Below are 16,651 nucleotides of genomic sequence, written 5' to 3'. Positions count from 1 at the left end.
GCATAGGTTTCACACATCCTCCCTTGTTCACTTCCTGTTTCTGCTGTTGCCATAGAAATGACGGTTTGTTTTTCCCTTTTTATCATGACGAATATGCCCATAAGCCTGATAAGATAGAAAGAAAAGTACATGCATCTGGTGAAGTTCCTAGTTCACTTAAGTCTTCACAACACACACACATACACACACGGTCTGCAAAAAGGTCCCCTTTTCCTTTGTATAGGTACACTGTTTGATAAATTCACATGAAATATATTGCAATACGAATATCAAAGCAGAATTGTAACACTTTTTTTGTGGGAAAGATTGCATGAGTCTCTCTCTTTGTATATTACAATGTTACACATTTTTAGGGTGTTTACACACTAGTCCACCCCCACCGACGCTTCTTCTGACCATTTCGCGAATCTATGTGCAGAAAAGTGGTGATTAAAACTGTACAGTTGATGCACAGTTCAGACAGAGTTCATGTGTGCGAAAGCAAAGAAGTCAATCAGCCCAGAATCAGTCCTGGGTGTGGACTAAAGTATTCAGGATGCAACGCTTTCACGACAGTTTTAGATTTAAGCGAACGGAGTGCAATCACTTCCGGATGTAGCTGCACCCATTAAAATTAGCAAGTAACAATGACCCACTCACGTTTCTAGGAAAGGGGCCCACACAGTCCATCTGAACAAGGGTTCACCCACTGCAGGAATAGACATGGTGCAGACGGTAGGACAGGATCGACAGTACTACGCAACATTGCTCCTGCTCGATGGCTAAAAGTGCTCCAAAATACGCTGGCCAGACAATATGCGATCGGTATTTAAGAGGCACGACAACCTGTGCAACCCATCTCTAATGGCACTCATTTGCTCATTAAAATATAATTTCCCTCATAATATTCACCATCATGTCTCGTTGTTCCACCTTTTTGATTAGTGAGGGTGAAACAGTGTGCCAAGGTACTGTAGGATTTCTGGGCTTTGGCAAGATCCTCTCAGGACGTCAAATCCCATTCTTTCGAATCGGGGTCGACAGGCACAGTGTTGTCCACGGTCAACAGGGGTCATAGCGGCAGTAACGGGCTCGTCAAGTACATCCCACATAAATGTTCCATCTAAGTGAACTACGTTGCCAAGTTTCCAAGTTTGAGCACGGGTTAAAAGACATGCGGGACGCAAAGTAGACCCCCCTGGGTCTGAGTTTACCGTCTCAACAAGATTTTCTACCACTTCAGGAATGGAAAATACAATACCGCTAGCTAAGTCGTTGCCCAAAATGCGTGAGACACCATTAACCAATAGCTCGGATCGTACGGCGACCTTAGCCGGTCTTGTATAAGCATGGGCTCGTAGGAATGTGTTATGCACAGGAAGCTTCGTCACACTCAGACCCATGCCCTCTACCGACACATGATTTCCACTGGATGAGGGAAAAGGCAACACACTCTAGATGACAGACACAGTCACCTCCTGTAACCCTCAAACCCAGGATGGCCTAGCGGACAACCCTCTCCCTCAGTAAGAGTCCGAGCCTCAGGAATATGAACGCAGGCTCTACGCCTGCAGGCTTGTCGAGGGGCAAAGCACAAAGTATTTTCACCTTTTTAGCTGTGCGCGCCGATTTGAGCCTCAACGCCGGGCAAGAAGCAATAAGTCCCACGTCGTGACAATAAAAACAATCCCTCATTTCTACAGGTGAAGAAGCAGGTGTATGGGCAGTTTCTGGGGAGGTCTAGGATTAGCGACAGGTGAATGGCACACATCTGCTTTGTGAGATAAGACGGCCTCAGCTGCCAGAATGCCGCCCCAGTCGACCTACTCGCTTTTTATTCAGTCAGATACCCCACAATGGCATCAGGAAGGCAATTCTTCAATTCTTCGAGCAGGATGAGTCCTTTGAGCTGCTCAAATGCCTCCACATTACTGGCTGCGCTCCCCTTCTCAAATGAGACAAAATTTCTTCCTGGCAAATCCTATGTGGGTCTGGTTGTTTTTTTGTTTTTTTTCTAAGGCGCGGAAAAGTCTACCGGTATGCCCCCGTTCATAAGCCTGAAGTAACAAGGTTTACACAAGCTCATGGCTGAAACTCTGTTCAGGGATGAGCATACTTCCCGTGCTTTTCCCTTACTTTGCAATGCAAGCGTCCAACGTGTTCTTTGGGCCAATTCAAAGCAGTTGCGATATGCTCAAACATAGGAAAGTACGCATCAATTTCATTCTCAAGGAAGGCAGGAACTAAACTTTTGCCGACTTACCTCATAGCTTTGGGCCACTGGAGCGATCAGGAACAGCAGGAGTCGTCGGAGTTTTTGGACTGAACACCGGAATTCCACCGTTAGCCAAGCCGTCCTGGATCGGGGAGGAGAAACTCTGGGGTCGCGGCGTCGGACCCTCCGGACCTACGCTCCAACTCTGGAGCGCTGCCTCCTTGTCAACCCTTTTAGCCTTGAGGTACAAGGCCCACGATCTCTGCCTCACGCTCCTGCTTTTTAATCTCCAGCTCCAACTTTACCCTGAGCACCAGCATAGGGCTGGAATCTGGCGTACGGCAGACAGGGTTTCTGACACCGAACATATTCCAGTGACATCCCTGCCCTCTGCCCCACCCCGAGAAACACTCCTGATGATAGTGAATGATTGGTGAGTGGAATGACAAACGAAACAGACAAAGTCAACACAGCGAATAAGAAGTGTAATACAAAGAGTTGGAATAAATATACAAACATACAGGGGATCGGTGTAACAACGTCAGGAGGGACCAAGGCCAATGAAACAAACTAAACACGCTAGAAAGGAACAAGACAGCTGTCTATTCTCCACCAAAAGAAAACACAAACAGCCTACACTCACTCCCCATCACCAAAAACAGACAAAACCCACTACCCAAACAAACTGGCAGCCCCTCTTTAGAACACCATGGTCCACCACCACTGTACTTGTATATAATTGTACTTATATCCACACCTATGAAGATATTTACAACAGAATAGATATGCAAAATGCAAAGATTTAGAGGGAGAGAATTTAACTAGCTAGCCAGGGACAGAATACAAAGTCATACACCGAGTTGCAAGTTAAAGAAAGGCAAAACAAGCCAAATGCAGGCACGAGAGCACAGCGACGCCACCACACCAGTATCACTGCTGACACGACCAGCCTGTCTTCCTCTTCCTGTTCTTTGTTATACATGGTGAGCCGGTAGATTGTTGAGGCAAAAATGGGACTAGGAAATTACACACAAGACCTCGAATAAACGTAACACAAAAACAAACAAGCCAAGGCAACACCCACACGGTTTCAGAACACCTCCGAGAACAAAAGCCACCCCATTTTCCCTCTTCAGGGGAATTACATCAGCTTCTAAAACATCACCACTATGTTCCTTAGGTGGGTAAGATTTGTCGAGTATTTGTGTTTATGCCCATAACACACTGGTGGTTCAATATTTCCCAATAATTTTAGAGGTAAACATAATGCAAATATTTTACCTAATCTCTGGGAATAAAAGGTATCATTAAAAATAAGGTTTACAGCATAAAAAAGGAATTAAAGAAATAAAATCTGTAACAAACACACACACACACACACACACACACACACACACATTATATATATGAATGCAGAAAGCAAACCCTCGTTAGTCCTTTGTTTCAGAAAATAAAGATTAGGAACATATAGCCACAGGTGGATTATTAGATAAGGCGACGAAGCCAAATGCATCATCCCTTTATTCTGATTCTTTATTCTGACAGTGAGGCTTCTTCCATCAAGATGACTTTTGTGCATCTGGGGATTAGTAATAGGCAGACTAATTCTCAATCATTTCTCATAAATAGCTTTGAAATCCATTTCTCAGAAGTGAGGTTTTTTCAGCCTAAACCTTCTATATTGTTAAGGCCAAAGTATTAGTTTCATCAAACAAACTTGTTTTTCCTTTGAAGCGGAAACTGATTTCCTTTAGTCAAATGTTTTTGCTCCAGCATCAGTCAACACTGTAACAGTTAATGTAACAAACATGGGTAAAACCACATGGTAAATGTGAGCCTAAAATTAGATTTTTTGGGGAAGATAACCATCCCCGTTCTTTAACCAATGATATTTAGCTATTTACTAACGGAAAATGAGGATGAGGACAACCCTAAAAGAATCGGACCTATTCTAATTAGATCCTTGCTATGCCAGCGCTCTAACAGTAGAGGAGGTTTATCAGGCTTGCCAAAAAGTTTATCCAAAAATTACACATTAGACCGTTCACTCAGCAGAAAGTCATACAACACAGCCTTCCACCAGCGCGGTCTCTGACACGACTTATGGGATATGAGCCTTTAATATCGTCTCGTGGTCGGCATGCCTTGCCTGCCGTAATGCTCTTGCAGACTCAAGGAACTTGCTTTGCATTGCTCCAGAGTGACATGGCTTTTCATTTTTAAGCCCAAATTGGCTAGCACTGCAGCACGCCAAGGCCACATGCGAGTTCGACGCGCACACGGCCTCGACGCGTTTTGACTGATGCTTAAAACTTTGGACCAGACCGTAAAAACCCAAATGGTTTGCTTGAATGCGGTAAAAAAAAAAGAAAAAAAAAAAAAAAGAAGAGATGAATAGGAGCTGGTGAAACCTCCTCAGGGATGCAAATTTTAAGTGCAAGTCTCAACGTGGTGACATCATGTGGCACATGGTAGAAGTGGAGGGTTTCTGGTGGTATGAAATAGCACCACGAAACACAACGGAAGAAAATGCCATAGACATACTGTTCATCACACCCTTAGTCAAACAGCATTAATCATACAGCAAGAGGGACTTTCTTTGGTTAAACATGAAATTGAAACTTTCAGCCATAAATTTAGAGAAAAAAATAGGCAAGGTTTACTGTGGGTGGAAAGGGTTGTCCATACCAATGCAAGAGTTTTAAAGACAAGAGGGTAGAAGAAGGTGGTTTAACATTTATTTTTCTTCATTTGCAGAGGGTTTCTCTCACCCCCGTAGCTGTGAAGAGCCACTGGAGTGGTAGCAGCATGAGTTGGGCCCAGCGAAGGTCGGGGTTTGTGCAGTACAAACACAGGCTTTGGGTGCACGAACAAGGAAGGGAGGTCCAGAGAGTGTCGTCTGGACAGAGATGTCAGAAATAGTTACCGTCTACATGCAGGTGCTCTCGCTATGTTTTCATATACTTGACTAATAGAGAGTCACACCACAGTTGCTAAGGAAGCCCAAAAACAAACAGTAGGCTAGCACAGGGAACGCATCACGGGGAGATGGCTCGCTGAAACCGCAAGCAACGTTGCAAGCCTTCTTTAACTTGGCTTAGTTGAAACATGCTAATCTGTGTAAACCAACAACAAAGATGTCAAGATGACAAGGGTTTGTTAATGTGTATGTATATGCACCGTGTGCGTCAGTCACAAAGACAGGCGTCAGGACTACACTTACACCAGAAGCTTTCAGAGCCACCTTATACAGTAGACACAGGATGTGAAACCGCCAGCTTTATAAGCAATTTCATGTTAATAACACAAGGTAATTTTACAGGGCCAGATTTCTTTCATTTCCAAATATACTCTTCTATAGACAGCCTATACCACTAAATTGCTACCACTGCAGGGTTTGTTTAAAAACAAATCATGGCAGTCAAATTATGGTGCGTTGGGAGGGGGGACACCACCTCTGAGGTGCTTTACAGATCAGGCAGAAAGTTAAAATTAAAAACCTTCAACCTTCACCAGAACAATGTCAGTGGAGGAGGAGCTCCCATTTGGAGACGCTCAAGGTTTTTTTTTTTTAACATGTTCGTTAGAAAGAGCACCTGAGGACAGTCTTCCTACCTCTCTGCCATTTCTGCTATTGTGTCATTAAACTTCACTGTTGTTTTAGTGATCAATAACCAACATTTGAAAGCAGATGTGTATGCATTTAAGGTTCAGCCACTGGGCATTGTTAGAAAATCATTCCAAGGATGAACGTTCTTTTTGAAGCGTCAGACAAGCTGGGACGTCTCTCCAGAGCCTTGTTCTGATGAAACGTGAGCCTCGGTTCTTCTCGTCAAGCCTCTTGAAGTGAGCTCGGGGAGACGAGAGGTTTGGGTCCTGTACAAACAGGGGAAGTTTATCCTCCTTTTTTTCTCAGCACGGCCTGTTAGCTTTACTCGGGTGATACTGAGGTGGATTCAAACAGGACAGTGGTCCGTTTCTCCTTAAAACTGAATAATGAATGCAAAAGGGAAGTTTGACCCCCGCATGCTTCCTGGGAGCATGAGAAAAGGTCAGAACAAAGTCAGAACAGCACTATGACAGCACCTTTTAACTGTGCTATCCCTGAAGTGCAAGTGGACTGTCTCGTGTATTTGTGCCAGTAAACCAATCACCCCAAATCACTTTATACATAGGAAAAGCCTTCAAAACCCGTTGCATTTACCAGGCAATAAAGATTTTTGCATCATATACAAGAAGCCAAATGAAGCCAAAGGCAAATCTGATTTCCTATCATTCTCACCTCCAACTGCTTTTGTAATGAGATATCCCTACCCTGCTTCCCTACCCAAAGCACAGAATGTCAAACTGAAGCTGGGGGCAGGCAAAATGTCACATTCCGCTTTCCATGTAAATGTGACTAATTCTTGGAGGCTTTCCACAAGATTTCCCCAATTTAATTTCAGCGGACTTAGCGCTGACTCGTGCCCCGTGCGTTTTTAAAACGCACAGTATCCTTAGAATCCAGTGATTGTGCAGCAGGGAGGCTAACAAGGTAATTACTGAGTCTTACGCTCTCCGGCCTGACTCGGCTCTTTAATGTTAGCCCCCAATTCAATTACCCTTCCTCCATTAGTAATTAACAAGGCCATTTCGTCTTTCAAACGGTTTTCTAGAGAACAAAAAGGCCCGATAACCGCGGTTTGTGATTCCCTCTGTGGTCTGGTAGGGCGTGGTTGTGCTACGAAGGCGCAGTGGATGACAGTTTGTGTGAGAATATGACTGCAGCACTACCAGTGAGAAATCCTTCAAGACTCGCTTACAACCCCAGTCTATTGTCATGAAGGGGAGCTTCCCCCCCCCCTTATTTTCTTCCTCCTTACCCCTTCCATCCCAGTGGTTACTAGGAGACCGTGAAGGGGTGCACAGGGAAACAGTAGAACAGTGGGTACACTGTAGCAGGCAGCTGTGAGGAGCAAAAAGCCTTAAAAAAACCAAACCAAAACAAAAAAACCTCCAAAAAACAACCCCCCCCCCCCAAAAAAAAAAAAACCTCCACACACCCCCACCCACACAAAAACACATGAGCATGCACACGCTATTCAGCCCGCCAGTTCTCGCACACCCGTGCGTCTAACTCCGTGCACCCCCGAGTGCGGAAAGCACGTGTGTCAGAACACTCTGTGCCTGCCGCTGGTGGGTGAGGAGAGCCGCGCCTGCAGCGGCTCACCGTTATCCAGCCACTGCACTGTTCCGTTCCTACGGCAACATCTGCTGGCACAGCTCTGGCGTGCAGGTCTTTGCATCAGACTGATGAATTATACACCAGCACTTCAGTTTAATACAGCAGATGTGATTTTATTTGCTTGACTCTTATGACACTACAGAAGATTTTGTGGTTTTTCAGTCTGTGGTTAGAGGGAAAGAACAGGATTACTGTAGTATTGACTAAAAAAAGTCCAGCATACAAGATGAAATTGACCTCAACAAAGAAGAAAGTGCCATACTTTTACACTAATCCATTGCTGAGATACCATGACACCATGTTATACCACCATAAATACCTCAATAAGTCTAAATTTACAAAATAGACCCTCACACATTATAAGCTTATTGACAGACCTTTTGTTTTTCTTTTAAAGGAATTAACAATAAATGCTGCTTAAAGAATAGACAGGAAAAAGGCTCACAGACAGTCTGTGCCAAAATGCTGCTGTCTGTGCAACTGCTTTTATGCAGCTTAGTGGGTCAATAGTGATCTACAATAAATCCAGACATAGGAAGAATTAACATCTGTTAGCTGAACTCTGCAAGTCCTGCCTCACCACTGGACTGGTGTGATCCGATGCCCCCCCCACCCCCTACATCTCTCACTAGGCCAGAGCCATGCGCTCGGGTTTTTCCAGGTTGGCGCGGAATTTGTCCAAGAAGCGCGATGCGAGCTCGTCGTCCACCAGCCGCCCGTCGCTGGACAGCGTTACGGTCATTAGCTGGCGGGTGCGGAGTCCAGGCGGCGGACCGTCCTGGGTGTCCGCGGCCGGCTCCAGCTCCTCCCTGGTGCACCCCACAGCCAGGATGCAGGCCTGCGGGGGGTTGATCACGGCGCTGAAGCTGCTGATGCCAAACATGCCCAGGTTGGAGACGCTGCAGGGAGCAGAGGGGAGCGGGTGGTCAGGCGAGGCGCGGCCCAGACGTACGCGTTTCGCCATCGCGCGAAAGTGGATGACCCTCTCGCTTCCCCATGGGGTGAACACTTTCGTAAGGAAATGGTGACCGACAAACGGAAGTGTCTCTTGCACGGTTGCTCAAGTGGTTACTGTAAAGCTCAGTTATGCTGTTCAATGTGGAAGGGCGAGCATCTGAGCTGGAGGTTCAGGTCAGAGTTAAGGCCAGACCGGCCACGGTAGTACAGGCTGCGCCGTGCTTTAGTGCTCAGTGCGTTACCTTCCCTAATGTGGCTCAGTAGGACGGGGAGAAAGCAGGCGTTAACGAAGCCCCGGAAATGAGACGATGAGTGATGCCTCACTATTGGGATTTCTGCTCTATCTTTAACGCAGAAAGCCCATTTATTTCCAAGCGACCCCATTAAGCCACTAATGATAGAAGAAGAAAAAAAAAAAAAAAAAAAGACTGGCTGTGCCTTGGGTGATTAAACCGATGACCACAATTTATGATCCTTGTCGATTTAACACACTCCCGTCAGATTTATCAGAGGGACAAATTAAATGCGCAGTGTGTGCAGCATGTGCTGGACCTACTAGGCAGGGCTGTACCTTAAGTTCATCAGGTCTAGCTGTGTGGTGAGCAGCTTATTACCAGGGAAGACTACTAGAGGGAAAAAATGCAAGTTTATTACGGTCAGATGAAATGGCCCTGAGAAATACTAAAAGCTGGACTGTGTGGCTGGCTTGTGGGGATCTCTGAAGTCTCCAGCCCTGGAGCGTGTAACCACTGGTAGTTATCTGGGTTGCTTAGGGCAAGGCTGTTAATGGGGTGTCTTACCTGAAGGATCCTCCCTGGTACTCCTCTGGTAAGAGTTTCCCTGCCCTCGCTTTTCCTGCCAGTGCCTGGGAGGGGAGAGGAGGAGGCTGAGCCATGCATCACACAAACAACGCGGGCGTTATCCTTCTGTGGACCACAGCTGACCGGACACCCGACCAGATCCCACCATCGGGCTGAGCTCTCAGCTGGCGCGGAGCCCTGCTGGTAGCTAGCGCAGCGAACGGTGCTGTGCGCTCCCGCTCACACCACACACGGCAAATTGCTTTTCATCAGTGAAACCCCAATGAGATCAGCCTCTCCCTGGAGCAAATTTATGTAAATGAAAGAATCCTCTGAAAATAGCATATCGCTGTAACTCCATTTGTTTAACAAGGCAATATTCGCACCTGAGAAAACTGCATTACCCATACTGACATGACAAATAGCCAGCACCTCAGGCCATCAGACACCGATGGAGATTCCACAGGGAACGTGGCAATCTCGCGGTCTGTCGTTACCATGGCAGCCTGGCTAGGGAGTCCAACCCTAAGGGCGTGACTGTGTGCACAGCAGTGGTCCTGGCAGGCTATAGGCCTACCTGAGGGATTATCCTTACAGCTCATCTCTCCCAAACCCAATACAGGGGAAAATGAAAAGGCTACAGTATTACCACCAAATTGTGCAACGAGGGCCATGGCAATTCACTGAAATCTAGCACGCACCATATGCAGACACAGCTGTCAAAGTGCACAGTCATCTAAACAGAGAGGAGAGCAGGTTGTGACTGGTGCGCTAGACCGACGCCAATTAAGTTAGCTGGCAAGCTGTTGTGGGCTGTTTGACAGTGCTGGGTGGTGTGGAGCGCAGGTGTTTTCAATACCAGCGGGTAGTTAGATATGCATTTCTGGGTGCCTGTGTGAGCGTTCACCGCAGTGCGGTCGCTATGGCGACAGTTACCTTGGCGTCGGCTGCGATCTGCCGCACGCCTTTGTCCGCCGCGCCTTTAATGATGGGCGTGATCAGGCCGCGGTCTGTCGCCACGGCGACAGAGATGTCGATGGTGTCCAGGACCTGGGGTCCCTCCCCCGACCAGGTGACGTTGACCTCGGGAATCTCCTGCGGGAGGAGCGGGAGGTGATGACCGGGGCCTGCACAAACACGGCGGGCGTGCCGGATCCGGTGTGGGCGCACTTCGGCTTACTCGGTGTCTCTCGGCGAAGCACCTTGGACGCCCGAGAGGGGCCCCTTGGCAAAGCACCGCAAGAGGAGCCGGCTCCACCTGGGCGAGGCCCGGGCAGCGTGTGCGGGATTGCGGCGTGAACTCCCCGTGCCTGCCATTTCTGAGGAAGCAGCTGATGAGCTACAAGAGGGAAACACAGCTCCGGCGACCCGCGATCACGAGCTAGGCATCGTGCGTTGCGACACGTCAGCGGGACGGCAGGCAGTGCCAGACAATCCCTTGCTGATCAGACAGCAACGCTGCCTTTCTGTCTGTGGGCAGACATACATCCGGCTAATTTTCCCTTTTCTTGCAGTAACAGGAGGAGAAAGGGTAGGGAACTTCACTTGAAATGGTCCTGTTCTATTTAAAGGCCGGTCATGAGTGCAAGCCACGCAGCACTAGAGTGGCCGCATGTTTTTGTACAGGAAACAAGGGGAAGCCTGCAGCTCCACGCCCCATGACACATTGCGCTGGAGTCACTGCAACCCTGTCTGCTGTCATTAGTGTCGAGAGAGACGATGACAGATGGGATGTTGTATTAAATATCTACTCGCCACCACCTTTATTAGGAGCGCTTTATTGGAAACACCTCGTAGGTGTATGGACTGCCCATCTCTCTCTAGGTAGAGTTTGAGACCATGCTTTAACTCACCAATAATCGCTTTTCAAACAAGGACAGTCTTGACTGGCTGCATGAAAGTGCAAGTCCATGGTCAACCCACAGAGACCACAGACATGTGTAAGCTGCACTAACGCTCTGATATACTGTTAACATTGCATGCCACCACTGCATCACTGCTGTATGAATGGTCTGCTGCCTTTATATCCTCTGAGCAATGGTCCTCTGACCAGAAACTCAGTTGGGACAAGTTTACTAAACTGAGTGTGCCTCCATTTCTCTAGAGTGTGGGCCCTGTGTTTTGCCTCTTCTTGTCAAAACAATGTAAAACCTCCTGCTATATCATGCAGTCATATCTGTCCTATAATTGAAGTAGGCTATAGCTATATCGCAGTTAACAGAAATAGCCCCCATTTTTGTGTGTGTTAGGCCCCACAAAGAAGCCAGCGTTCAGTATTCATAAACCTCCATATTAAAGGCTTTACATATCACTCAAACATGCAACATCAATTTATGAACATCATAAGCAATTACAAATGCAATTTTATAGTTTGTAATATTGTGTAAAATAACAGTGACAACGAGGTCATTTTGTATTACTGTTCTAATTAAACGGCAAGATGCTCCCAGTTAGTGACGTGAGGCTGTGAGTAAAACAGAAGGCCAATTACTTACTCTGAGTGTGACAGCAACTGCTTTGATAATGAAGTCATTGACAGACACCTTGATCTCCTCTTTAAACACAGTGAAGGGGAGAGAGAGCAAGAGAGAAAACGTGTTAAAATAAATCACTTTGGAGAAAACACTGTGAAATTTGAAAGTGTTGCAATAAAACCTCAGATTTTAACATTTTAATACCATCTAAGTATAAAACCAATCCAAATAAAAAAAACTACATATGATATTTGTGGAAGCTTCTGCTTCCCCTGATATCAGTTTACCAGAAATTCTCACACACCCACACCCACATAGCAACCAAATTAACCACTTTTCATTTCTTAAGTTAAAGTTCTCATGTCAAAGCATTTCACACGGCAGTTATATTTGGCTTCAAAGTAAATTTGCAAGGAACCCTCCACTGAATGTGAAAAAGATCAAGGTCCTGATTGTGTGAAATCTTTATTAACCCTGAAACGTATCTTGAGAAGACGGCAAGCAGCCATGACACAAAATGCAACTTATTCTAAAAAGCTTACAAACAATGCAAGCTCTGCATGCCCGTGGCGTGGTTTGGTCTGACCTCGTTTTTGTTTTGTTTTTTTTGCTTTGCTTGTTTCTAGCGAACAAGAGACCCTTGTCATTTGAGACAATTGTTATGGAAGCATGTAAATGCTTTCATTCATTTGCATTTTTGTTCTACACCCGGCCGTAACTGCAAGAGAAGCGCAGGTAGCCAAATACCAACCAAAATGTTTCTTGCCCTTGTTTGGTTTTCTATGAAACTCTGTATTCAGAGAGGAGAGATTTTTCACACCCAAGTGACAATAAACTGGTTCTTTAATAGCTTGTGTGTTCGTAATCAACAAGTGGCCGTGTCTGAGTGATTGACCCTAACCCTACCGCCCCACTCAGGGGGCCCTTGGCTGTAGTGGCCATGTGAGTGCTTTGCGCTTCCCCGTGAGCCTGGCCTGTGTACCCTTCGTGTCTCTACCTTGGGCCAGCTCCTTGCGCAGCTCCAGAATGGCACCCAGGTCGCAGTCCACGGAGGCATAGGCGTGAGGGATGGTGCTTTTGGACTGGGTCAGCCTCTGCGCAATGACCCTGCGCACGTTAGACGCTGGAACCTCGGTGAAGGTGCCCTGACAACACCATCAGAGACCTCGGTCAACGCTGCCCGCTAAACGCATATTCAGTTTCACGGAGACTGTAAAAGAACTGATGTCACATGCCGAGTAATTCAATGGTTGGCGCGAGCTGGAAAAATAATATCTTGGTGAGGTCGATACACTGGTGGGTTTTAGTCTTCATCGGTTCAAACCACTCTGGTGTCTGCCACGGTATCATCTACAGTGTTTGTCTTTGATCAGTCGTACAGTAGAGTGAGGAGGAGTGAGCACACTGATGCTAATACCAAACTAGCAAGGCTACAACCCCCCCCCCCCTCCCCCCAGTCACTGCGAAACGTGCTACGGCATCTCAGCCTGTCCATATGCTTCAAAAACAGAGGGGAAGAACATCTTTGGCATATTATTGTCCTAAAGGCCTTCTGGGTTGTGGCCTGCTGTAGTCAAATGGCTGCTGTTGGACCAAAAAATGCAACTAAAAATAAATTAATAAATAAATGAATAAAAATGATGCCTTTGTTTGGGAGAACCGACACTGGTGTTTTGCCTCTGGCTGACACTATACTGCTGCTGTAAGGGGGAAAAAATGACGATGAGGAAACCGTCGACTGACGGGAGGAAAAGACAAATCAATATTGCACAACTGGACTTGATCCTGAGAGCAAACCACTGAGCCCCTTTTATCCTGCACTTTTCCTAACAGGCCACAGCGTAAGCACGATTCAGTTCTACATCCTCTTCCACGGAGCCCCTAGGCGTGCACTTAAAGGAGACCCCGGGAGAGCTCCGTCTTTCCGTGCGCCCAGAGAAGGTCTGGAGCAGGGTAGCTTGCGATGGCCCAGAGTGAACCAAAAAGCGAGAGCGCAGGGGAGGTAGAAAGCGTGGTGGTGGTGTCGGTAGTGTGAGACAGCTCGCTGGCATTTACTTCTGCTTAAATATGAGTCAGAGCACTCAGCTCATCTGCTCTGATCTCTCTGCTTACGTTAGCCCACACTGACACGGCCAATCCCACACTGCAGTCTGGCTCAGTGACGCTGTCAGCAGTCACTTTCAAAGAATTATCTACTCATGAGTAATGGGAAGTCAAAGAAGGTTTTTTTAGAGACTCTAAACGGACACTTTTGGGGAACATTTGCCAGTATTTGGCCTACCCGTCACCCTGACGACTGTAATGCAAACTCAAATGGGTGTCAAACCGTCACCTCAGACAGCCCTGGCTCTAAAAGGCAAATACCTCTGTCTATAGGCAGATTTGTAACTGATCATGCTCAGGACTTTGAGGAATGCAGCACGTGATCCACATACACGGACACCTTCCAGGTAGATGAAAACTCTTAAGACAGCACGAAAGAGGGCGGATACTCACTGGCGCTCCAGGTTTACCAGGCGAAGCGACGGGAGGGTGGAGAGGCTGCCCGGAGCCAACAGCGGGAGGTGGTGCACCAGCAGGAGGCGCAGGAGCCGCAGGGGGAGGGGGTGTAGGAGGAGGCACAGACAGAGGGGCCGCTTTAAGCCCTGCGCCTCCCTTCTTCAGCAGGTTCAGAGCATCCCTGCAGACACCAGCAAGGGAACAGGGTTTTAAAAGGCGAGAGATTTGAGAGATGACAAACTGTTTGACAAACGCATACAATCAGCAAATCAAAGGGGATGTACAACGTTGCTGATATGGTAATGCGAGGTGTAATGCTGGAGGCAGGCTAACTAATTATGATTTTGAAAACAGTTATGTGAATGACATGGTTTGATTGTTATAATGAAAAAACCTCCAAATATAGTAGCAAACATCTAAGATATATGCATCACCCTAAACTTACTTCAGTCTAAATAGCATCAGCTTAGGAGTGCTGAACCATGCAAACACATAACTCACACTAATGTGTTCTATCCAATGGCACCATTTTGTACTGTTTGTACCCCCACATCCAGGCCAACAGCACAGAGATCAATAATGATCGATAAACTGCCCCACGCTGCACATTGCCAGTGGGTCAAAACGACTTCATCAGGCCATTATCCTTATTTTTTGCGATCATATTATTTTAGGCTCTCTAAATGAAGAGTGCCTTTCATACACAGTAACGATCAAGCAGGGGCCCAACAACAGCCATATAATAAACGTGAGCGTGAGCCAGCGCGCATTAAGGGCCCGTCAGAAGAGAGGGGATTGCAGGCGGCCGTACAGACGGCTCTGAGCCGGGAGCGGTAGCCCGAGCCCAGGGGACGCAGGCGTCCGCGGGTTTTTTGCACACATGTGCTTCTGTATTGACTAGGTGCAATACAAGTGTGAGCCATTTGCAACCGTTTCCCTTTGTGCACCTGCACCCACGCAGTTACTCCCCCACATCAAGCCAGAGCGAGAGCAAATGCACCCCCCTCCAGAAGACTGGTGGACAAACATTCCGAATGTAAACACCTCCACCCTGGTAGACGTGGCCTTTCCTGACCTCTTACAAAAATTACACGGCTGTTCAGCAACATAAACGTTTACGCCAGGTGGCCAACACGTGCTATGAGACACTTGGGGTTGGTTTAAAGGGTTCTTCCTTAAATACTGTTCACAGGAAGCGAGGCACTCGATCATCATAACCTGACATTTCAGCTGAAAAACCACTCCCATGTTTCTTTGCCTCCTTGTTAAGCTTCACCATATCAAAATGTTGCAATGAGTGCTCTGACTGGTTCAGGATTACTTTCAATTAGATGACTCACCCCAGCATTGAGAATACCTCACCACAAGCGCTTAAAATGATGTGTATGCTTCTGTTGCTCACTTTCAAATCCAACAAAACACATGTAACCACAACCACATTTGAACGAGTGGAACGTAAAAGGAGTAATATGAAAAAAAAACAACAAAACAAACAAAAAAAAACGCAGCAAGCCAAACTGGCGATGTACAACGTTTACATTTACATTGCAGTGACGTGAAACTCCAAGTTTATCAGTCCAGGATCACCAACCATTCCGACACCTTTTGCCGCGCTTAATTATTTTGTTTTTTAATTACATCTCTATTCCTACAGAGTCGCACTTCGCGTACACTTTTCATTTGCATAAAGTTGATAAAAGCTCAACTTTTCAATGCCCTCTTCGCTTGGTCTGCAATGCACCCACTCTCAGTCCTCCACATACAACCGCCACCCACCTCCATGGACATTAATGCAAGGCAGAGCGAAGCACAATCACCTCACTTTGCTGCAGTATAAATGAACTGCAAGTAGACAGGACTACAAGTTGGCCATCTGAACTTCTACTTCCCTACAGCCTGATTAAGGAAGGTGGCATGAACTTGGTTAACAAATCACAAAGTGATTTTACTGATTTTGATGAAGCTGAAGATTACGGTTATATCAGTGAGAAAAGAAAGAAAAATACTGAATCGTATCAGATAGGCCTAAAATATTAGCCCTGAAAATGAACAATCATAGTAGCCGAGTGGGCTTAAGAAAGACTAATCTCCATTTTAAGACAGAATAATACTAATTCACATCACATAGCTCAAGCGCCAAGATTTTATTAAAAAAGGGGGAAAAAAAACAAAACAAAAAGGTGAGAGCATGTGAGTGTGAAAACACAGACAGAGAGAGAATGCTAGAGTGCAAGAGTGTGTGTGCAAGAGTAGACAGACAGACAGTGAAAGAGTCAAAGTGTGAGTGAATTCGTGCAAGACAGAATGAGAGAGAGAGAGAGAGAGAGAGAGAGAGAGAGAGAGAGAGAGAGAGAGAGAGAGAGAGAGAGAGTGTGAAGAAAGAGTGCAGGGGAGAGAGAGTCTGTCAATAGAGAAATTGTTTCCTCCTGAGGGTGCCCTGTGAGCTACCCCCAAGAAAGTTAATTAAAGTTGACCATTTTTGGAGAGCTAAAATGGCATTGCT

The 16,651-nt window shown here is 46.5% G+C and overlaps 1 protein-coding gene across 1 annotated transcript in view; it reads right to left on the bottom strand.

Moving 5' to 3' along the window:
• Positions 1 to 7,510: 7,510 nt before the first annotated feature.
• pdhx (pyruvate dehydrogenase complex component X) overlaps positions 7,511 to 16,651 on the bottom strand; it is a 30,051-nt gene continuing 20,910 nt past the window's right edge. The window contains exons 6-11 of the mRNA XM_035522434.1: positions 14,146 to 14,329; positions 12,647 to 12,794; positions 11,671 to 11,729; positions 10,112 to 10,270; positions 9,176 to 9,240; positions 7,511 to 8,317 (exon numbers count right to left, since the gene is read on the bottom strand). Coding sequence (XP_035378327.1) covers positions 8,047 to 8,317; positions 9,176 to 9,240; positions 10,112 to 10,270; positions 11,671 to 11,729; positions 12,647 to 12,794; positions 14,146 to 14,329 — 886 coding nt within the window. The 3' untranslated portion in view covers positions 7,511 to 8,046. The remainder of the gene's footprint in view (positions 8,318 to 9,175; positions 9,241 to 10,111; positions 10,271 to 11,670; positions 11,730 to 12,646; positions 12,795 to 14,145; positions 14,330 to 16,651) is intronic.

Source organism: Electrophorus electricus, chromosome 2 (assembly GCF_013358815.1).
Source record: "Electrophorus electricus isolate fEleEle1 chromosome 2, fEleEle1.pri, whole genome shotgun sequence".
Classification (NCBI taxonomy): domain Eukaryota; kingdom Metazoa; phylum Chordata; class Actinopteri; order Gymnotiformes; family Gymnotidae; genus Electrophorus; species Electrophorus electricus.
The sequence above is the reverse complement of the archived record's forward strand: the minus strand, read 5'-3'. Positions and strand labels throughout refer to the sequence as shown.